The sequence below is a fragment of the Schistocerca serialis genome, chromosome 5 (genome assembly GCF_023864345.2).
Source record: "Schistocerca serialis cubense isolate TAMUIC-IGC-003099 chromosome 5, iqSchSeri2.2, whole genome shotgun sequence".
Taxonomy (NCBI): Eukaryota; Metazoa; Arthropoda; class Insecta; order Orthoptera; family Acrididae; genus Schistocerca; species Schistocerca serialis.
In genome coordinates this window covers 313474291-313499135 of record NC_064642.1, presented here as the reverse complement: position 1 = coordinate 313499135, position 24845 = coordinate 313474291, and the positions used below count along the sequence as shown (strand labels likewise).

The 24845-nt window shown below is 38.8% G+C and overlaps 1 protein-coding gene across 1 annotated transcript in view; it reads right to left on the bottom strand.

The window, feature by feature from the left end:
* The window catches only part of LOC126480870 (calcium-binding mitochondrial carrier protein SCaMC-2), a 232720-nt gene extending 210358 nt beyond the window's left edge, over positions 1 to 22362 (bottom strand). Inside the window, exons 1-2 of the mRNA XM_050104249.1 lie at positions 22056 to 22362; positions 350 to 476 (exon numbers count right to left, since the gene is read on the bottom strand). Of these exons, the coding sequence (XP_049960206.1) occupies positions 350 to 476; positions 22056 to 22250 (322 nt within the window). The 5' untranslated portion in view covers positions 22251 to 22362. The remainder of the gene's footprint in view (positions 1 to 349; positions 477 to 22055) is intronic.
* Between the last annotated feature and the right edge of the window lie 2483 nt (positions 22363 to 24845).

Genomic DNA, 24845 nt, shown 5'->3' with positions numbered 1-24845 from the left:
AGGGTCATGAACAGTACAGCACTGATTAAACTGGCACTATCAAGCACATCTTGTATCAAGCAACGAACATAAACTACACTGGGAAAGAGTTGAACTGCTTATATATAAAAATTACTCTGTTATGACATGAATTAGAACGTTTAATGTAAGACTGGAAATGTCAACTCAGGAAGTGGCACAAATTCATTGGCTAAACATTTAACTTGGCTATGCCACCAAAGTAGTTTTACTAGTACATTATAAATAAACGAGATATGGACTTCCGGTAGCCTAAATTTCACTCCAGAAAGTAGTTATAAAAATCTCACCACCTAGGTCAACATTCAATATTAACATATATTCAACTTACCATCTTTATTTTTATCCAGGCTTGAGAATTGTAATCTCAGATTCTTCTCATGTTCCCTTACATAGTGGATGAACTCAGCTAAGCTGATATCTCCACTTTTGTTTTGGTCAGAATGTTCCAAAAATTTCTGAAAAATTAACACATGACATATGCAAGTTAAGTAATATCATTCTTTAAGAGTTAAATTATGAAAATGTTTATTAAGAGATAGGAAATACAAATATTTCACTGGAATATATTATACAGTATCTTGCATGTGAAAAGTCTTCATTTTACTGTTGTCCTTGCCACTGGTCACCTAAAATGTCTGAACTACAGAAAAATGCTGAAGATGTGATGAGTAGGTCATGTAACTGATGAGGAGGTACTGAATAGAATTGGGAAGAAAAATTTGTGGCACTACTTACTAAAAGAAATGATTGCTTGATAGAACATGTTCTGAGACACCAAGGGACCATCAATTTAGTATTGGAGGGAAGGAGGGTGGTTACAATTGTGTAAGGAGACAGAGAAATGAATACAATAAGTGGGTTCAAAAGGATGTAGGTTGCAGTAGTTATTTGCAGATGAAGAGGCTTGCACAGGATACAGTAGTATGGAGAGCTGCATCAAACCAATATTCAGACTGAAGACCACAATGAAAACAATATCCACTGCTTGTTAAGAGCCAAGTAATACACAATATTCAGCTGCAAACTCTTTGATGGGCAGTACAAAACTACACTGAAGCATTATGTGGCATGTCATGGGGGTCAGGACTGAGAGGTTGAAAATACCAGGAAGTGGCACTGAACAAAACAGAGTGAAGGAATAATTGAGAACTGATTAAATGATGAAAGGACGAAAAACAGAAAACCATACCTACTGGAAACAGAACAATAATAGAAACAACAATTTGTAATCACAGGGGGTGACATATTTGACATCATCCTACAACATTTATTAAAATTCTGGAGGTACATTGTGGGTTCCTCCAGTTTCCTTCCTACAGCATAAAGTAATGAGGATCCAGTAAATGATTTCTTTTGTTTGCGTCCTATATCTTCTTCGATTCTCTCATAAATCCTTTTTCCTTTTTGATGACGTGGTGGTGGTTGTTTTGGAGGAACTAAAAGGCTTTTACAAAAGTCTGGACAAAGCTTTTCTTTTTCATAATTATATGCACAAAGCACAAAAACTGGTAAATATTTGAATCTCAAGATTCGCTTGTATTTCTTCCACGCTTCAGAGAATATGGAAAATCACAAATAACCACCTTTCTCCTTAAAAGATAAAGAGGATCATAATAGGACGTCAAAAACAACAAGACACGCTGTTTTCACAAAGTTTCTCTGCACACTGTCTTTAAAAAAAAAAAAAAAACACACACACACACACACACACACACACACACACACACACACACACACTACCTTGGCACACTCGATGTTACAGCAACACAGCTTCACACAACAACTGGTTTCAACAAATCGTTAGTTATCTTCCAATCATAATACAAGAAACAGTGTACTGAAATAACTTTTGTGACATGCTACGGAATATAAATATACACATAAGCAGTGTTTCAGCACATTACTTCATTCAGAATGAGTGGAGACAGCCAATGTTCAGTAAAGACCTGTATAGTTTATTTTCAGTGAAATAAAGTCTGCATAATTTTTGTCAGTTCGGGGCTTCTCCACCACAATAAGCTGTTTCAAACTTCATATAAAAAAATCACTTAAAATTTGATATACAGAGTGGTTCTAATCTGAACCAATCTAGATTGGAAACTATTTACCATATGGGTACCCAACTTTATAAGAATGCTGTTCAGATTGAGCTGCAGATTTGCATTGTAAGTAGTGTTAAAGTCACGGCTTTCCACTGGGCACCTGTACTGGTACAGCGACGTAGGGTTGAAACAGGTATCAGTGTGCATTAAAGTTGCAAACAGTCAACATGGGTCTAGACAAGATGAGCACAGCTTTACTCTTAAGGCATTTTTATCAAAACAGCAACAGCACTGCTGCTCATTGCAAATACACTAAAGGAACAGGTGAGGTCCTCTTTCTGCACCAGCACTGAAGAAAATGATTTGGAACTTTGAATTAACTGGTGATTTGGAAATTGCTCCTGGGGGAGGCTGGTGGCCAATTGTGCCACTAATTGTTGAAGTTACTTTGCCACAGCTGAGAATGCTGGATGCAATGTGTGATCTTCAAGCAGTGCACATGCTATATTATGACAGCTAAACATTCCGTGGCCCACCATTATTTTGGGCAGCTGTAGAACAACCTCCAGTTCCAGGCTATTTCGGATACCGATACTCCTCACACTGAGCAATATTTGTAACCTGAAATTTAACTGTGTTACACAATTAACAAATGTTACCCTCTGATGTGGAAATTAAAATGTGTTTCTTTCAATAGTTTATTCGTTACCTCTCTTGTACATGTTCTTACAAACATTTCGAAAAAGTTTCACTGTCCTATGATCAATCATTTCTCATGGGGGAGGGGCTTTGAAGTAACAAAGTTTAATGCTATTTTTCTCTAAAACTGACATGGTGAGACCGTGGGCCTGTACAATTAATGTAGGTTAATTCTTACAGAGAAGAAAACAGCAACCAACCACTATGAATACTGCTATTTATTTAGGTAAACAGCGCCGTTACAGGTTTCCAACTGGAAAGTTCATCATCAGACGGTTAGTTATTTTCACATAGGGCGCTTCTAACACTGTTTTTCTACCGTAGGGCAACAACACACCAAAAATACTTCATCACAGTGGAATAATAAAAATCGAAAAAGGACGATAATGTGAAGTGTATCTTGAAAATCATGTGAACAGCCGTCTGATGATGAACTGTCCAGTTCGAAACCAGTAATGGCGCTATTTACCTAAATAAATAGCAGTATTCATAGTGGCTGGTTGCTGTTTTCTTCTCTGTAAGAATTAACCTACATTAACAAAAGTTTAGTTATAAACACCCTGTACTTTAATTAGCATGTCATAACTACCAAGTACTGTACAGTACTTTAGCTGGACAGGAAATTAATTCATCATCTAGTTAAGTCCTAACAAAAACAGATTAAGAGCATTTTATTAGAAATGAATGAAGGGAAATGGACACACACCGTTACCACAGTTACTGTATATATAGTTCACATGCGTCTTCACCAGCACAAGAAGTATCCATTGTACAATCAGCATTACTTATTACGTTACAACAGTAACAATAGTAACTGCTATCAAACTTTTCCTACAGCTTTCATATAAAATTCCTGCTTCAGGTGGATTTTATTGGGCAGGGAATTGATAATTTGCATAAAAGGACACCATTCTTAATTCACAATGAAACTGCTTAGAAATGTTAGATTTTGCCTTCCAACAACAAATGACATTCTGAACACATTAGAGGTTAATAAGTTTATTTACTCTCCGAGATGACACAATAAGTGTTCCTAACCTCTGCTGACTGCGGCACTATTCACTGAATCCCTGATTTGGATGGTATATTTGCAAGTGTAAATACCTCTGTAATACAACACACTGGGGTTCATCCAGTCATCAGCCTTTAAAATCATTTTTTATGTATTTTATAGGAAAATTAATATTAAGACAAAGTGTGCTTTTTCATTTTAAGGTATAGCAGTCACCTCGTTACCCATATTTCCATGTATTTGTACAATGCATGAAACGCAGTATCGGCATAATTTTTTGCAGTACTCAAACTAGCTAAGGAGATTTCATCTCAAATCATAAAGGTCAAGAGTGAATGTGTCACATCACTGTTTCAAAGTTAGCTGAAAAAATACATGTTGAAGTTCCACATGATACTCTCCAAAACTACAATATTTTGATTTTCTGATTTGTTAAAACACTACAGACCTCTCTAAATGAGAGTATTTGTGAAAATGTTATAACAAAAGGAAAAATTGAAACATTGTAACAAAGTAAGAGAGATTTGAATTTATTTTCAATGAATACTTTGTTCCCAATAATATGAAACATGATTAATACATACACACTTCTGAGTTTTTTTTAAAAAACAAACTATGAAAATTTGTAACATTTTGCAAATTTCAAAACTATGTTTTGAAAATATGAATAGTCATTGGATGTTAACTGTCTTGAGAAATGATAAAATTGAAGCACTGCTGTCAGCTATGACATTACTGCACGTAATTCTTAAACTGTCAAAATATTTGTTCATAAAGATGAACGAATCTTAAATGTTTTGGTTATTTAGACATTATTTTCTCCAAAACTCCCATCATAAATGTTCTAAAAATTTCATGGTATGTTAATAGGTCATTGTACTTAGGGAATGACCAATCAGAGTACGCAATACTTGTCTGTACAAAACGAGAGAAATTTTTTAGATAGACCTAGCTCAAAAAAATCATGGACAAATATTTAAACTGATCAGTGATTTTAAGTAACTGTCATGCAAAACTGGCATTTATGAACCAAAACAATTACTTTACAGCAATATATGCAAGTGGGGAAACAATTCACAATTTTGTTTGAAAGCATTTTATAACAAAAATGAGATATAGAGCATATTTATACTCATTTTTCTTTTTATTATATTATTCACAAACTATTACTGTCTTCTGTCATGATTTTACTTCTTCATGACTTTCCACAAATTAAAATTACCTACAATGTAACAACCAACACAGCACTGTCGAAAAGAGTTCATTTGTTTTTTTTTTTCATCTGCTTCTCTTTGAACTTTTAGAGATGAGCTGAATTTGCACACAGACAAGGATGATCCAACAACAGCTGTGCATGGAAAATGGGAACTGCACACTGATCATTTGATGATGGCCATTAGCAGAACCATGAGGTGTCATAAAGAAGATTGTTATATCTTGCAGCTCATGAGAGAGACTCATTATCTGTTCCACCCACCACTGATTGTCATGTACACAAGAAATGAAGTGGTTCAGTACAAAGTTTTCTAGGGTATACTGTGGTCTCTGCATTTAACAGACAGTAACAGGCTGCATTTTGTGGAGAACCATTCTTGCAATGTATATGCCACTCCATGATGCAACCCAGTAATGACTTTATTGAATTCCTACCACAGGCTACATAGACCACTCTTTTTCTAACGGAATTCCCTTAATGTACTTTCAGTCAGAATTAAGAGTTACATGTTTGTTACTAATGTCGATATGGTGTGTACAATTTCAGTAGTATCTCATAGCATTAACAGTCTCATGCTAGAAATTAAATCTTGTTGCAAGATGTTTACGGAGACCTCATACCCCATCACATGCACTTTTTCCATGACCTGTCCATTTTTTGTCCTAATTCGTGTACTACAGTTTTAACCAAACTCGAAGCTGAAAGTGGTTTTTAAAATGAGATACTGCACCATCAGCCACATACACATGTTTAGAAAACTGCATGACTTCATTAATTATCATGCTGACAGCGTAGCATGCACGCACTATGTCATGAATAACATCATTACTGACAATTGCAAAACCGTGTGATGTTACAAGGAAGTGAGCAACACATGTGAATACTGATACCAGTGATGTTTGTCATTGGTAACTCAATTTCTTAGCAAAGCTAAAATGAAGAACTAATGTGTCAGTATGGCCAGTCTCTAAATCCTGCAGATATTATGATGAGCTATTCCTTTCATGACCCAATGCCTAACCTCTGTAACAAACTCCTATGACTCTACTGTCTTCTTCACCAACTCTTCTCCCTCCCTCAATGCATAGGTTATGTCACTTTCAGTATACTGAAGGTGCAATGCTTCAACAGTCATCACTTCAATACCAGGACACACTGCACACACCCACAACCAACATTTATCTTGCGACTCTTGAGACATACACAAAAGCATTGGGTCCATCTCTATACTTTTTTCTGTGTCACTGCTTATGGCGAAACAAACAAGTTTCAAATTAGTGCAGTAAATAAATGTGCATGCTTCCTTCACTGGCTGGCATTTTACCCATTTTGGTCATGAGGAGTAGAATTTTGTGAGACCAGTTTTTAAATCCTGGTTCTCCTTTTTCATTAAGAGACATCCTTCTCTTTTTGCTCTTGTTATATATCTTTACACCTTTCTAACCTTTTCCCCCCATTATCACTAAACAGAGATGGCACCTACCTGGTTAGGACTTCGCCTGCTGCAATTTTTGTCACCACTTAGGTAATAGTCCAGTGCAACAGTAAGTGTATTATCTTGCAACGGATGCCCACAGTAAGAATCCGGGCATGCCCAAATACCTTCCTCGTTCTTTATTTTATTGGCTTTTGAAATCAAATAATCTGAAGAAGTGAGTATGTATTTCTGTACTAACGCTTGGAGTAGCTAATCCATATGCTGAGATAGCACTATTTAGGTTTTGAAACCACACATCACATTTCATGCACATATTACTATCTTCATGTTCTGCACCAAATGCATCTGCATTATACACCTTACAAAGTTTTGGAGATGTTGCTTTTGTAAAATTCTTTTCAATTTCTTCCACTTTTCTTTTTACATATTGTTTTCTCCTTGTGCTTCTTACCTTTCCTGGACGTTTAAGGGGGATATAGTTGTGGCTACAGCAGAAATGCAAACATTCAATGCATAAACAACTTCACTCCCAGGAACATCTGCACTGTCTTCTTCAATTTCACATTTGGGCTATGGTGATTGTTCAGGTGGGCTGTCACTGAATTTCTTCTCGAAGTAACAATTCCTACACAATGGATGTGATGCTAATATCATTACTTGAGGACCAAGGTATTTCTGCAATACCTCTGAAAGATTTCCAACAATTGTGAAGTGTTTCACTTTTCTTCTTGTGTCTAAATCATAGTCCACACACCTCACTCTTTCACTACTGTATTTCCTCACTGACATTGTATCTAACAAAAAGTCTTCCAAACCAAACATAAAACTCTATGCAGAATGGTATATATATATATACACTCCTGGAAATGGAAAAAAGAACACATTGACACCTGTGTGTCAGACCCACCATACTTGCTCCGGACACTGCGAGAGGGCTGTACAAGCAATGATCACACGCACGGCACAGCAGACACACCAGGAACCGCGGTGTTGGCCGTCGAATGGCGCTAGCTGCGCAGCATTTGTGCACTGCCGCCGTCAGTGTCAGCCAGTTTGCCGTGGCATACGGAGCTCCATCGCAGTCTTTAACACTGGTAGCATGCCGCGACAGCGTGGACGTGAACCGTATGTGCAGTTGACGGACCTTGAGCGAGGGCGTATAGTGGGCATGCGGGAGGCCGGGTGGACGTACCGCCGAATTGCTCAACACGTGGGGCGTGAGGTCTCCACAGTACATCGACGTTGTCGCCAGTGGTTGGCAGAAGGTGCACGTGCCCGTCGACCTGGGACCGGACCGCAGCGACGCACGGATGCACGCCAAGACCGTAGGATCCTACGCAGTGCCGTAGGGGACCGCACCGCCACTTCCCAGCAAATTAGGACACTGTTGCTCCTGGGGTATCGGCGAGGACCATTCGCAACCGTCTCCATGAAGCTGGGCTACGGTCCCGCACACCGTTAGGCCGTCTTCCGCTCACGCCCCAACATCGTGCAGCCTGCCTCCAGTGGTGTCGCGACAGGCGTGAATGGAGGGACGAACGGAGACGTGTCGTCTTCAGCGATGAGAGTCGCTTCTGCCTTGGTGCCAATGATGGTCGTATGCGTGTTTGGCGCCGTGCAGGTGAGCGCCACAATCAGGACTGCATACGACCGAGGCACACAGGGCCAACACCCGGCATCATGGTGTGGGGAGCGATCTCCTACACTGGCCGTACACCACTGGTGATCGTCGAGGGGACACTGAATAGTGCATGGTACATCCAAACCGTCATCGAACCCATCGTTCTACCATTCCTAGACCGGCAAGGGAACTTGCTGTTCCAACAGGACAATGCACGTCCACATGTATCCTGTGCCACCCAACGTGCTCTAGAAGGTGTAAGTCAACTACCCTGGCCAGCAAGATCTCCGGATCTGTCCCCCATTGAGCATGTTTGGGACTGGATGAAGCGTCGTCTCACGCGGTCTGCACGTTCAGCACGAACGCTGGTCCAACTGAGGCGCCAGGTGGAAATGGCATGGCAAGCCGTTCCACAGGACTACATCCATCATCTCTATGATCGTCTCCATGGGAGAATAGCAGCCTGCATTGCTGCGAAAGGTGGATATACACTGTACTAGTGCCGACATTGTGCATGCTCTGTTGCCTGTGTCTATGTGCCTGTGGTTCTGTCAGTGTGATCATGTGATGTATCTGACCCCAGGAATGTGTCAATAAAGTTTCCCCTTCCTGTGACAATGAATTCACGGTGTTCTTATTTCAATTTCCAGGAGAGTGTGTGTGTGTGTGTGTGTGTGTGTGTGTGTGTGTGTGTGTGTGTATATATATATATATATATATATATTCTAACTCATTTGTTATAAACAGAAGAGCACTGAAGACAGTGGTGCCAACATACAAATTTTACACTCTAAATTCAGTGATGTGAAATATGCAGAATGTTAAAATATTTTTAACAATTTACATAGAAAAATATTGCCCACTGTGTTTGCACTGACTACTAACATATTAACCAAACAATGTCACTGTCTTCATCGTCGTCTTCAGTACAGAGACTGCTTTGATGCAGCTCTCCGTGCTAACCTCTCCTGCACAAGCCTCTTCATCTCCGAATAACTACTGCAAACTACATCCTTCTGAATCTGCTTAGCATATTCATCTCTTTGTCCCCCCTCTATGATTTTTACCTGCCACACTTCCCGCCAATACTAAACTGGTGATACCTTGATGTCTCAGAACGTCCTACCAACAGATCCCAGTTTCTAGTCAAGTTGTGTCACAAATTCCTTTTCTCCCCAGTTCCCTTCAGTACCTCCTCATTATTTATATCCCATCTTATTTTCAGCATTCTGCAGCACAGCATTTCGAAAGCTTTTAGTCTCTTCTTGTATAAACTATTTACCTTCCATGTTTCACTTCCATACATGGCTATACTCCACACAAATATTTTCAGAAATGACTTCCTGCCCCTAGATCTATACTCTATGTTAACAAATTTTTCTTCTTCAGAAATGCTTTTCTTGCCACTGCCAGTCAATATTTTATATTCGTCTTACTTAGACCATCAGTTATTTTGCTCTCCAAATAGCAGAACTCCTTTATTACTTTAAGTGTCTCAGTCCCTTATCTAATTCCCTCCGCATCACCTGATTTAATTCGACTACATTCCATAAACCTTTTTTTGCTTTTGTTGATGTTCATCTTATATCCTCCACTCAAGACATTGTCCATTGCATTCAACTGCTCTTCAAGGTCTTTTGCTGTCCGACAGAACTACAATGTCATCAACAAACCTCAAAGTTTTTATTTCTTCTCCCTGAACTTTAATCCCTACTCTAAATTTTTCTTTTGTTTCCTTTACTGCTTGCTCAACATACAGGCTGAATACCATTGGGCATAGGCTACAATCCTTCTCACTCCCTTCTCAAACACTGCTTCCTTTTCGTGCCCCTTAACTCTCATAACTGCCATTTGGTTATTGTACAAATTGTAAATAGCCTTTCACTCCCGGCATTTTACCCCTGCCACCTTTAGAATTTGAAAGAGAGTATTCCAGTCAAAATTGTCAAAAGCTTTCTGTAAGTCTACTACAAAGGCTACAAACGTAGCTTTGGCTTTCCTTAACTTCGACCCTCTATATACTTCTTCCACCTTTCTTTCCCTTCTTTGCTTAGGACTGGTTTTCCATCTGAGCTGTTGATATTCATAGAGGTGATTGTTTTCTCAAAAGGTTTCTCTAATTTTCCTGTAGACACCATCTTATCCATAGTGATATATGTTTCTACATTCTTACATTTGTCCTCTGGCCATCCCTACTTATCCATTCTGCACTTCCTGTTGATCTACTTTTTGAGACTTTTTATTCGTTTTCACCTGCTTCACTGGCTGCATTTTTATATTTTCTCCTTTCATCAATTAAATTCAATATCTCTTGTGACCCAAGGATTTCTACTAGTCCTCATCTTTATACTTATTTGATCCTCTGCTGCCTTTACTATTTCGTCCATCAAAGCTACCCATTCTTCTTCTACTATATTTCTTTCCCCTGTTTTTGTCAATTGTTTCCTAACACTCTCTCTGAAACACTCTACGACCACTGGTTCTTTCAGTTTATCCAGGTCCCATCTTCTTAAATTCCTACCTTTTTGCAGTTTCTTCAGTTTTAATCTAGAGTTTGTAACCAATAAATTGTGGTCAGAGTCCACATCTGCCCCTGGAAGTGTCTTACAATTTAAAATCTTGTTGCTAAATCTATGTCTAACCATGATATACTCAATCTGAAATCCTCTGGTCTCTTCCAAGTATAAAACGTTCTCTCGCGATTCTTAAACCAACTATTAGATATGATTAAATTATGCTCTGTGCAAAATTCTACCCGGCGACTTCCTCTCATTTCTTTCCCACAGCCCATATTCATCTACTACTTTTCGTTCTCTGCCATTTCCTACTATCAAATTCCAGTCCTCCATGACTATTAAATTTTTGGCTCCCTTAACTATCTGAATAATTTCTTTTATCTCATCATACATTTCCTCAATCTCCTCATCTGCAGAGCTAGTTGGCATATAGGCTTTTACTACAGTGGTGGGTACAGGTTTTGTGTCTATCTTGGCTACAATGATTAGTTTGCTAAGCTGTTCACATTAGTTTATCTGCATCCCTATTTTGTACTTATTATTAAACCTACCCCTGCATTACCCCACTTGATTTTGTATTATAAGCCTTATTCACTTGACCAGAAGTCCTGTTCCCCCCGCCACCAAACTTCACCAATTCCCACTATATCTAACTTTAACCTATCCATTTTCCTTTTTAAATTTTCTAACCTACCTGCCCGATTAATGGATATGACATTCCACACTCTGATGTGTAGAATTCCAGTTTCTGTTCTCCTATAACGATTTCCTCCTGAGTAGTGCCCGCAGAGAGAACCAAACAACATTTTGTTTAATTCCTGAAAGTTTTCAGATGGGGGTTTTCAAGTAAATAATTCTTAAAAACTCACAAAAATGCAATTTTTAGTAATAAATACTCATGTGATGCAGATAGCTGGACCAGAGAAAATGGTATTTATAATTACATCAGTAGTAACTGGCAATATGATGGAAGATACCATTCTGCGACTTCCCAAATCAGAAAAAAAAGGAAAAAAAAATTACGTGGAAAAATTAACTTAAATTTGTATTTTTGTCTTAAGTTACAGGAAGCCCAGAAGCGTGCAGATGTTAACTACATTTCAATACAGTAAGAGGGAGCTGCAATGCAGAAGATCTGCCAGGTTTAGAGTACTCTTGGTTTATTAGTCATATTTTTTTGTTTCTACTGTTTTAAGAGTTATTTACAAAATATACATTTTTCAAAAGGCTGTACTATTTACGAAAATTAAGATAAAAAGAAAATACTTTATTTCTTAACATTTATGATGTAGAGGTGTAATATACGTTTTTCCACATAAATTCATGACCACAAGCTGCATGACCTGTATGATTTAAGATGAAATCATCCACTAACAGTTACAAACAAACTGTTCCACAGAAATTAGCTTTGGGTCATATTCCCAAACAGTGTTTTAAGACATTAAAACATACTGGATCAGCATGAATGTACTTAGGGCCTGCCTTTGGGAGGGGGAATTCTGGGTATTCTCTTATAGTAAAGATCAAAATTACTGTAGCCGTTTCCACCAACTTTCCACTGCCTAAGTTTCTTACGTGAAAGAAGGCCTCTACTGAAGATCAGGGCATGTATAGTTTCGTAACAGCCACACAGTTCTAAAGCAATTAAGTTGTCTCTTGACCTTTTGCCAAGTTCGCTAGCTCTACATTGGTCCAATAAACAGTTATGAGAGAAGAAAGTAAGAAATATCACAGTTTGATTGCTTCATTGATTGATTTTAACAGGGAAGCTAAAACAGCTTGGTTCTGACCCACCACTGCCTGCACCGAAACTAGGGTTATTGTGCGATATCGCTCTCTGTGCATCTAGTAAAGCCAAGCAGTACCCTTAAATGGTGCAAGGAGTCCCTCTACCAGTTTTTTACTAGACAGAATTTCATCAGGTCTAGTTGTCCCGAAGATTTTGTATCTTTTACTCTCCAATGCCATGCATTTGAGACTGGGTGTGATGCAGTTTCTATATCCTCATCATAGAACCTACATTTAGGGTCCTCTTTCATTATACCCATTGTGTATAGGTGTTTTTTGAAATTTCCATGGCTGGTCATCAGTCCAGTCACGAGTTTGATCTCTTTCCTGTTCAATCCCAGGATTACAGAGCTTCTTTTAAAACATGGCTTGGGCATCATTACCTTACCATGTTTTTGTTTCTGGACCTTGGACCAATATCCTACATGCTGTTTCCTAAGCCAGTTCCGTAGTTCTTATTTGATCATAGCTTTGGTGATTGTCAGGACAGTTTCTGGTCCAATAAATGGAGTTAATGCCCCCATCCTAGCCAATGTATCAGCTTGTTTATTGTCGCAGATCCCTGAGTGGCCAGGGACCCACACTAGGTTTACCCTATTGCTGCCCCCTAGCTCCACCAGAGCCCTGTGGCAATCTGCAACAATCTTAGATCTTGTTGCAGGAGCTGCCAATGATTGCAGGGCTGCCTGGCTCTCAGAATAGATGTAGATGCTACGGTCACTGTAGCACCTATGCATATTCTCCTCCGCACATACCCTGATTGCAGTAATTTCAGCTTGGAATACAGAGGCCAGTTTTCCTAGAGACATGATGCTCTCCAGTCTTGGCTGAACCCTGTACACCCCTGCCCCAATGCCTTTATCTGTTTTCGACCCATCGGTGAACCAAACGATGTTCTCCGTATGGTGTCTAACTGTTTTTTTCCCACTGCTCCCTACTTCCAATTATTATGTTGCAAGGCTTATCGAAGCAGTTGGGAGTTATAATATAGTCAGCAGGCATTTCCCAGCCATTCCTATATTTACCTCACCCACTATGTTAGTGTATGATTCTGGATATCTGAATAAGACCCAGTTTTTTGCCAGTTTTAAGTCTGCGTGGCCCAGCTGCTACCTCCATCTTGACCCAAAGGTGAAGTGGAGGCATATCCAGCATGGCTTCCATCCCAGCGGTTGGTGTGCTGCTAATTCCACTCGTTATGGCTAAGCAGGCCAATCTCTGCAACCTTAGCAAGCTCCTTGGCAGCAACCTGCTGTTCTACCTTCTTCCACCACACTATGGCCCCGTAGGAAATCGTAGGTCTAATCACTGTGGTGTATACCCAGTGTGTATCCCTGGGACTTAGGTCCCAGTTTTTGCCACAAGCCCTCTTAGTACTCACTAGAGTACTTTCTGCCTTGGAGCAGATGCTCTTAATGTGAGGGGTCCAAGTTAGCTTCTCATCCAAGGTTACCCCTAGATATTTCACTATCCTCTTCACTGGTAGAGTTTCATCGAAGAGCTTTAGATTCCAACTTGAGTGTTGAATATGTCTCCTCGTAAATTGCACCACAACAGTCTTCTTAGGATTAACTCTCAGATCCTGTTTAATGCACCATTTTTTCACAATGTCCGATCCTCCTCGTGCCATATTCCTAACTGTCAGTGAATTTGCCAAGTATTACTATGACAAGGTCATCTGCGTACCCTTGGCAGAAGCATTGTCTAGAATTTAGTTCCTCATTGCGTTCGTTCACCACTAGATTCCACAATAGAGGAGACAAAACCCCTCTTTGTGGGCAGCCTCTAATGGTGTTAATTACCATCTTTTCGTTCATCATGGTAGCCTCAACCTTCCTTTCACTAAGCATGGCCCTGGTTCATGTACGCATAGCGGTCCCCAGGTAATACACCTCTGCTGCCCTTACCATGGAATCTAAGGTTACTGAAGCCCCACCCCCTCAATATCCAGGAAGATGCAGAGAGCTATTTCTTGGAAGTGAAATGTTTTTCCCACCTTCCCAATGATTTGGTGAAGAGCTGTCTCACATGATTTACCTCGTTGGTATGCATAATATAGCAGTTTAATGCAACATCGATGACATGACTAGACACTGAATAAGGAAACTAGCTGCAAGCTTTTCAAGGGGAAAATCTCAGCATTTGTTCAGTTTTGTTTGTTTCATTATGAACCACAAGGTTCAAGTACTTTGACTTCTGGATCATACTTCAAGTGTGATGAAGCAATTTCACATGGCTACAGAAATGTGGCAATTTGTAGGACAGTGTGTACTGCTCACATAAAGGCAAACATCCACAACTAAACCCCATATTCACCTGTCACCTGTCGCCCGCGCACACACACTCACAGACACTGCTGCCCACAGAAAGTTTCGTTCCAGGAAGAGGGATTGTTATAAAACTATACAGTTTCTACACAAAGTTCCTGGAATGTGTGTACAGAAGCACATATGGTTGCATCTAGTATGATCCAAATCCAGTACCTACTGGTAAAATTACACCAGCCAACGAAACCACCATCTAACAGCTTTGAGCCATGCCCAATGTCATTTGTCTTACTACAGTTTTTTGTGAGATTCTGCCCTCTAAATAGTGTTCACCTAAAACAGTACATAAAAATTAATTCCATTTCTATGTAATAATTTCCTGCATCAGTACATTTTATTTGTGAACCTTTGGAACACATCTGAAGTGTATCAGTCTGGACCACTTACCAGGGGGTCAGTGACTTCTTCCAAAGTCAATAGTGAACCAGTATCATGTTTTCTTAGAAATCAAAGAAAACTACCAATGCCAAATTGGCTGAATAATGTAGATAGGGGGATGGGTATGACTCCATTTTTAGGCATAAACAAGCCAACCAGCCTCAAGACTTCTCCTGAAGCACTGTTGCACCACAGTATCCACTGCTTGTTTTTATAAATAATGCAATTAGGGAAGTAATTCCTCAGGAAGAATTATTGTTATTAAATGTCCTTTGGCCAGGAACACTCTGTATCATGCAGTTTGTTACGCACACAAAAGAACATTTTGATATTCATTTTTGCAGATCACCTCTGTTGCTTTTTATTTGTTTGGGGGTTCTCTATTCAGTGGTTTCGCATTTTGGGCATAGTCTGTACTCTAAGCACCTCATATTGTTTCAAGTGATGATTGATGGCAGGAAATCAGGGTTAAGATTTGCAAATGATCACAGTTTTGTTTCCAATGTTTTCTATCGCTGAACAGAGTAAAATGTTGCAAAATCACATGATTTGTGGTTTGATATAATGCAGGATATCAGGCAAAGCGATACTAATAACAGTTTTGCTGAGTCCAAGTCTGCATTAGTTAACATGTAACATGTCTTACAAAGAAAGCTCATTCTAATATTGTTCTTTCTTAAATGTGTTGCTCACTGAGGGGTTACTCAGTTACCTCCTGCTGTGTCATGAAACCATTTTTATCATCTACTAATACTACTGCTCCTCCAGGAACTCATGGATCCCCCTTCCCCTTTCCAGGCCCCCTCTGAACTGGAAGTCTAAAATCTTCCTGCCTTTGCCTCAAGATCTCCACCAGCCTTGCTGCGTACATGTAGGTTTGGCAAATCTGGAATTCCCGAGCCGTGGATTGGTAATTGCTGAACGTCCTTTCGTACTGTAAGTTCTGGGCATATTTCAGCACCAACTGTGAGGTGTGACTGTAGTATGTGGTGTGTCTTTGAGAATGGGGATCTTATGATACTATTTTTTTGTGACACCTAAGCAAGCACTGTTCTATCTCTGAGGATATTAACTTCCCTAGTGTCTTGTGGGACCACGAACACACAAAACGAAACAAAAGCTTGGGAGGGTTGTCTCAAACACAAGCAACAAAAAGAGCTTGATAAGCTAAACTTCCAGAGACTTGTGTGGGTAAGACAAAGTTAAATGAATAACGTAGCATACGAATACCAGAAAAGTTATTTAGCTACACAAAGAAGAGGGGTCATTTGGAAAGATGTCAATTCTTTGTATCTTAAGTTTTATAAAATGTTGTAGGGAGTTTTATGATTTCGCAGCAGTGTCCTCTAGGGTAGAAACCTCTGCCAGAATTCAGGTTAATATCACATACTAGTGGAAAAGCCTGACATTCTTATCTTCAGTGCAGCTGCTGTTAGCTGTAGAGACATCATGGAGATTGATACAGAATAATAATAAAAGGAACATGAAGTGGAAGAACTCAGGGATAAGGAACACCATGAAAGAATTATGTGAAACTACAAAAAACCACTGCTTTTATTTTAAGATTCACCACTATTTCTAGAAACGGTAGAGCTACATTAGCCCTTTCAAAAGGGATGCCCTAGGAAACAACTCTACATGAGAGCTCCGGCCACACCACACTAGCATGTCAAGAAATGGAAATCTATGGAAGACGTGGAAAAGATGCCCATGGGCCAGAATATTTCATTCATCTGAAAATGAATAAACTGCTCAAGTGCACACACACAGGTGCATGGAAGAGAATAACAAAAGATAAAAGTAAAGAAATGAATTCTATAGGCTCCAACCAAAGAGGAAATGGAGGCTTTGCAACCTCCTGCTTTTGTGAGATCTACTGCATTATCCTAAAGGAAGGTAGCAACTAAAGTCCATGACTCTACACAAAGTGAAGAAATAGAAGACTCCAAACACACCTGTATCTCTACATTCAAGAGCAATACTAGGCATGAAAATAAGAACATTATACTTAGCTTAAAATAGCTTTGTGATTGATATTTCAGCGAGTCTAGTGGTAGGAGACAGTTGTCAACCAATCACACCTGTTTCTTAGTCTCCATGTGCTAGCTGCAATGCTTGCACAGTAAGTGCAAGCACAGCTTGCCAGGTGACACAGGCTGCTCAGATGGGAGGGGGCCATGTAGGGTCCTCCACAACATGGTGAGAGGGGGCAGGGAGGGTTGGTTGGTTGATTTGGGGGAGGGGACCAAACAGTGAGGTCATTGGTCCCACCAAATTAGGGATGGGTGGGGGAAAAATTGGCCTTGCCCTTTCAAAGGAACCTGAAGCGATTTAGTGAAATCATGGGAAACCTAAATCAGGATGGCCGAACACGGGTTTGAACCATTGTCCTCGGGGTGGGGAGGGGGAAAAACAGGCAGCAGCTGTGGCCTCCACCACTACCGGCCCCACCACCGAATATGGCAGCTACAACTGTGAATAAGATTTTTTTGTGCACATGCAACTATCAACTGCATGAACAGGTGGCATGTTATGACAAGCTGGCAACTCGGCCCTCCACCACAGGTGTCAATCACGAAGCTATTAAAGTATAATGCTTCCAAAACAGAACAAGAAGAGTTTAACGATTTACTTTAAGTAGCCCCAAAGACACAATCTGATATATAAAAAGACCATTATTCCCTTGATTACAAGTCACAGCCAGTTCAGATGACTCAGTCATAGACTGTAACATACAAGTGAATGAACTCTTAGGTTCCTCCACATCACTGCCATATCACCAAACTCCATTTCCAAAAAAGAGTGTCAACGGAAAGAAGAATTAATTTTTATCAATCGTTAAAATATTATAGCGGAATGCAAATGGTTATCAAACTTTAAGTAGATCATTTCTCTGCCCACCTGCAACAAGAAAGTTCCCTTAATAAGAATAAGCCAGACTAACATACAGTTCTTACAATGTTGCATAATCCATAAATGATCCATGATGTATTCTTTAAAGCAGCTCATATTTTACCACTATGGCTCTGAACAGAGACTGGATGGTAGTGTCAAGCACCTAAATAAAAATGATGATCCATTATATTGGTTTATACCATAATTTGAAACTTCTGTCCCCTCTCACTTTTAATACAGTTGTTTGCCCAGTCCAATTACATACTTAATGAATCACATGGGAGATTTAGAAATTTGTTTAGATATCTCATCCACACTAGATATTTTATCCAAGCCACATGACTACTATTTGGTAAGGATCTACTTTTTGTAAGCTGAAGAAACTGACTGACAGCACTGAAGAATAAAGCAGTAGGATGCAAGGGTGTATGGTGCAACAAACCAGAGCCCAGACACTGCTTCTGTAATGCTCAAGCCATTAGGCCAGGAACAAAATGATTCAATGATAGATAAATGAACTGATCACGGTCAAGTTACTGATCACAAGAATTGATGTGCAATATTGTTGTCAATACAGAAGACAGTGGAATGCTGTGGGACCAGGCTATTACTTTAGGCTACTGGAAAAAGTGACACTTCAACCCAAGTACATATTCTATATTGTTGAAGTAAAATAAGCTTAGGGGGAAAAAAAAACGGGTAGTCCAAAGTAGGTGAATAAAAACAGATGCAGCACAATAGAAATTAAATAAACAAAAGTAGTGATTGCTTGTAAAGCTTACTTATAGGTAAATATATAAATATTTCAATATGTTCACCAAAATATTCTGTGTAGTACATTGGTGGAATGCAGCCCTTGGAATAAAATATACAAAACCATCCTTATAGGCTGAGGCTACCTTCGTCATTGTTAACACGTGTGCTCTTAAAATAGGAAATATGAACTTCTGCTGTTGTCTTCAGTCTGAAGACTGGTTTGACACAGCTCTCCATGCATCTCTGTCCTGTGCAAGCCTCTTCATCTCTGCATAACTACCGCAACTCCTACCTGTTTGAATCTCTTACACTTACTTCCATTACAAACTGGCAATTCCTTGATGTCTCAGAATGTGTCCTATCAACCGATCCCTTCTTTAAGTCAAGTTGCACCTTAAACTTTCTTCCCCCAATTCAGTTCAGTACCTCACGGTTTGTTATATGACCTACCCATCTAATCTTCATCATTCGTCTACAACATCACATTTCAAAAGCTTCTATTCTCTTGTTCTCTGAACTATTTATCTTCCACATTTCACTCCCCTATATGGCTACACTCCAAAACTTAAACACTTCTAACACTTAAATTTATATTAGATGTTACATTCCTCTTATTCAGTAAAGCTTTCTCGCTGTAGCCAGTCTAAATTCTAAGAAAGGTTCTAGATGATGTACCAAAAAAAAAAAAAAAAAAAAAAAAAAAGAGTTATTCTTTCAGTAAGCAGCAGTACTATAACTGTATGCAGCAGCACACATTAACATGTCACATAAACTGTGTCTCAAAACTGAAGCATGGGGGAAGTTCTAAATATGAAAAAACACTGCAGAAAAATTAAAAAAAATAAATAAAAAAATTGACAAAACTGACAATGGTCAAAATTTGGTAGCAGTCAAACCAATGATTTGTATGTGGATGCAAGCACGTGCTGCAAAACATGTATCCAGTTATAATTTAGAGATTCATCAACTGCTTTGAAAAGCCTTTCCCGAGAATTTTCACAGAAGTGTCCCAACACTATCCTGAATATAGTGAAAAATTTCAAACCTGCAGCAGGTGTTGATTACTACGATTTGTCATAAACTTTGTTGAAAGATGTTACTGACAGTGTAATTTAGCCTTTAACTTACTGTGTAAATAAATTTCTAGTTGAAAGTCAGTTCCCTGATAAACTAAAAATTCAATAATGAATAATCAAGTTAGTGTTTTCTTGCGCAAATCAAACATAATTATCAATAAACAATTTTGTTTTAGGACAGTTAAATCCATAAGTGATGCAATGGATTACCTAGTAAGATTCGTCCTAGATGTGATCGAGACTAGGACCTAAGCCCAGGCTACGTTTTGTGACCTGAGCAGAGCTTTTGATTGTGTAGAGAATAACACTATGTTGACTAAGCTACTCTGCTATAGTTTTGACACCAACAGTATAAATATGTTTAAATCTTTCCTAGATAACTGCCGACAAGTTGTGTGCATTGGTAGAGAGAAGTCAAATTTGGTTTATGTTAGGACTGAAGTGTCCCATGTGTCGGTGCTTCGACCTTTATTGCTTCTGTTAATTATCTGCCTTTATTCATAAATTCTCACAATACTGTACGCCAATGACAACTTTCGTAAATAGAAGCTCAGATACAGCCACACTGTAAACACTAACCGAAAATACCCTTGCTCAATCTTCACTGTGGTTCAGAGTGAATGTTTCCAGAATGAAATTTTCACTCTGCACCAGAGTGTGTGCTGATATGAAACTTCCTGGCAGATTAAAACTGTGTGCCAGACCGAGCCTTGAACTCGAGACCTTTGCCTTTCGCGGGGCGCGAGTCCTGCTTGGGTAGAGCACTTTCCCATGAAAGGGAATGGTCCCAAGATTGAGTCTCGGTCCGGAACACAGTTTTAACCTACCAGTAAGAGTGAATGTTTTCTTGCTAAATGGAAGTAAAACCAAGGACCTTTACTTTAGCTTGAAGGAGATCCCTAACCACCATGAATTAGGAATCATTAAATTTTCAGGTGTTACTACTGACAACAAATTGTCCTGGGAGCCACACATCAAAATATATTGGGTATAGACGTTCAAGAATTATTTATTTAATTAGAAATTTAAGAAGGCATGTACCAGAGAACTATGTAAGATCAGCATATTTTGCTTTCTTCCAAAGCATTATATCATATGTAATTTTATTGTGGGGTAGTAGTTGTCTCATAAATGACATTTTACTTTTTCGGAAGACAGTATTAAGAATAATTACTGATTCCAGTAAATCATAACACTGTAAACCTCGATTCATTAAATTGCAATGTCTGACAGTAGTAAACCTATTCATTTATAAGGTTCTGTTGTACAACAGAAACAGTGTTTCAAAGTTTGTATTGAGAAGTGATATTCACAGCTGTAATACTAAAAACAGAACATGCATAGACATGCCACATCATAGACAATGTAAATCACAGAACTCCTCCCTAGTCCTTGGGCTAAGGATGTTTAGCCGACTAAGCAAAGATTTTAAAGAACTACCTGTACATATTTTTAAAGCCAAATTGTTTAAGCTACTGGTAAACAACCCTTTTTCCACTATTGATAAATTTTTTGAATACGTAAGTACTGCTTTGTAACATGTGGTTTCTACTTTAACCCATTTCATGTAAATTAAATTACAATATGAAATGTATGCTCTTGTCTTTATTGCTGTTACGAGCTGAATGACAAAATTTAATTATTATTATTACACAGGCTTCAAGTTACCTCGCCACGTGTGGGTAATGTAGAATATCATTTCCATTTGTCTTATTCTGATATTTATAGTTTATTGAGTGATAAAAATTGCTTGTCTATGATCATTGCTAATTTGCAATTGATGTTACCGCATCATGACTGCTGGCATGAACTTTTAGATGTAGTTCATGACAGACTCGATATCTCTTATGCCGTTGTCTAACTAGTGGCGCTTCTCTCATAAATTTGCCCGAACGTTACCTCAGAACCCAGCACAGACATTTACTACTAGGTACATATATACAAGAAATAGGCTCTGTGCTTTTCGCTTACCAAACATAATTCCTTCACAGCAACGACTGGGAAACAGAAATTCACTGACAGCAGCTACAAAACAATCTTCAAGTTCACGATGCACGTACATAGTTTGCGCTGTATATAAAATCTTGCAAATTATTTCGGTGGTAGCTTCTAATGGCATAGTTTTCGCTGTCCTAAATCAATAATTATTAGTTCCAACATCCCTGTTGTTCTGAGGTATAAGAAGGAAATGGTGAAGAAATGAACGATTAACAGCGGCGTTAAAGCACTTGTCATGTAGACAAGTAGTTTGTAGTAACTTGATTCCGTACCTGGGCATATTTCTGGTGGACACCGAATTCCTTCAGAGCTGCTGAGAGATCGTGAATGTCAATCTTTCCATTTCCGTCAGTGTCCAGCGTTTTAAATAAGTTCTCCAACCTCTCCTCATCTTCTACAGGTAATTCGTGTAGATAATGAGGCGGATGACCCATAATAGGGTTATCCGCAATTGAATGATTCACCATATTTCAAGTCTCCAGTCAGTTTTAACGAGACGAACTGCTACACTCGACATACAATCAAAACATCGCTCTCCAGTCTCTGCAATGCGTCTGCGAAGCCTAAGATAACGACATGCCGACGTCAGACCTTTGACAAGCGACTTCTGCGGATCGTTTATGTAGGTCAGCGTTTCGCTCTCCCACGGATTACATATGTATGCAGTGCAATCCCTTGTCACAAATTAAAGCGAAATGTAATCACAAGTAAACGTATACATGTGCCTCTAAATCTTTAGAGAATATAAGCATTTTTTCTCTTAGGTAACTAAATTCAATCTATGCAGCTACACAACTGGAATAACTTAACAATAGAAGCGATAGTATGATTATAGGACTACAACATAAATGTATGAACTATTGTCTGGTGTCTTCAATTAAGATGTTTTGTTTACAGTGTTCAAAAATTTCGCTCCATATTATCAGCAGGGTCGTCATTTGTAGAAAGGATACCAAATATACATCTATATACTGATCCTAAGGAACGTAAAAATTTGTTGTAACTGTTGTTTGTTAGGGAGGATTAAAAGACTTAATTGCAATGTGGCGTATGAAAAATGCATTTTATTTCAGTCTTTCTATTTTGGAGTAATGTCTTTTTTCTTCTAAATTAGGACTTCAACAATTATTGCGTACAGTGGTGCATTATGAAAAAAAATTCAACAACTTCTTTCATTCGTGCACTGGATTTCATAAATCATATTTTACCAATTTGAGGGACTGGGACTTCAACGGTATGAAAAGACGTCGAATATGTATACTATTTTACGTATGTGTGTGGGTACTTCACTCTAGCGTGATACGACTGAACGATAAAACAGTATCGATATAGACGATATATACAAACTCAGAAGAAAGGCTAGTGATGTTTGTTATAGCTATAATGTTTAAGCAGTCTTGTATTGGACAGACATGTTTTGTGGACGGTAACGTGTGTACTCTTTCATTTAACCGTTAAGAAGCAGTATTCAAAGGGTAGTATACCCAGTTAGTGAACCAAGCACTTAACTTTATGAAAATGATATTGTGGTACAAATACAATAAACTAATACATTACTTTTAAAGCTGTCTCTGATGATACTCTAGGTAAGTGGAGTAGAAGCTACTAGACAGAAATTTCTTCAGTTCAGTTTTAAACTGCACTACGCTACGCTTAAGCCGGGTTCACACACCCAACAAAACTGTCAATACGGGTTGCCTTGCAGTAGTGAGTGTGAACTCCCACCTTTTAGTGGCGCAACTTCAGCCATGCCACATAAACACCACTTTCCTTCCACCACTTCTCCTTGGTGGAAGTATTTCGAATCACGAGCATTCTGTCAGTGTTATCGTGGAGTAATTCCTGGTGTACTCTATTTGATTCCAGGGTGCTCTCAGTTTATTACTGAAAAAAGTGAGAACGGTGGTCGGCAGGTACACTTTTGCAGCTTCTCGAACTAAAAGAACAGCAACTTATGTTCGATTTTCTGCAGCAGTGTGTGTGTGTGGGGGGGGGGGGGCAATATTTGCAAACCAATGCCATATCTCAGTATCTTAAAAGTCTTTTGGATGAATAAAAAACTTAATATACAGGGTGTATCAGAAGTGATGGTCAATATTCATGGCTATGGCAGAAATGGTCATTCGAAACAAAAAAAGTCAAGTAAACACGGGCTCTAAAACGCATACTTTAAGAGCAATGAGCAATTCCTGATCTTCGAGGCTGTAAAAAAAACCCTTCTACTGCAAGTTCGTTGCTTTCCATATTTTGGGGAGTGCTAGTATGGACCAAAACAACAAAAAAAGTTTGGTAAACATGGTCTCTAAAATGCATACTTCAAGAACTATGAGCATTTGTTCATCTTCGCTACTTTGAGATACAACTTTTCTAATTAACAAGTGCTCGTAACTTTTAAGATATGCATTTTAGAGTACTTTTTTACTGGAAGTTTTTTGTTGTTTTGGTCCATACTACCAATTTCCAAAATATGGTACACAAAGAGCTTGCAGTAGAAGAGATCTGCTACACAGTATCGAGGATCAAGAATTTCTCATAGCTCTTAGGTATGCGATTTAGAGCCTACGTATCTTGACTCTTATGTCTCCTGCAGCCAGGCGACTAGCGCGAGTTTTGGTGTTCTCGTAAAGATAAGTCATTTTAGATTATAAAACATATAGATTAGTACTGATTACGTGGTAAATAAGTGTGCCGTTTAAGTGTACCGTTAAAGGTTTCATTTTTCTTTACGTAATATAGCAGAAAACGTGAAAAGACCGTACAGTCGTATTTTCTGTTTACGTTCTGCTGCAGCAAATCTATAGAATTTCGTTTAGTTGTTCCTTGCTCTCTCCAGCAATTTAACTTAGCGTACCTCTTCATTATTTAACTAGCATTCCGGAAAGTAGCGTAAAGTTTAAGTTGTTGTTTCAGAAACTTTGCACTTTTGTTTTTGTTTACACGTAGTTGCGTATAGGCCAAATTTGTGTAACCATATTTTCGTGTTTATCTGTAATTGAACTGACTTATTCTTAATAAACTATTACGCTTATCATGAGTGAAAAGTGCTTGACTTGCCCTAGAAT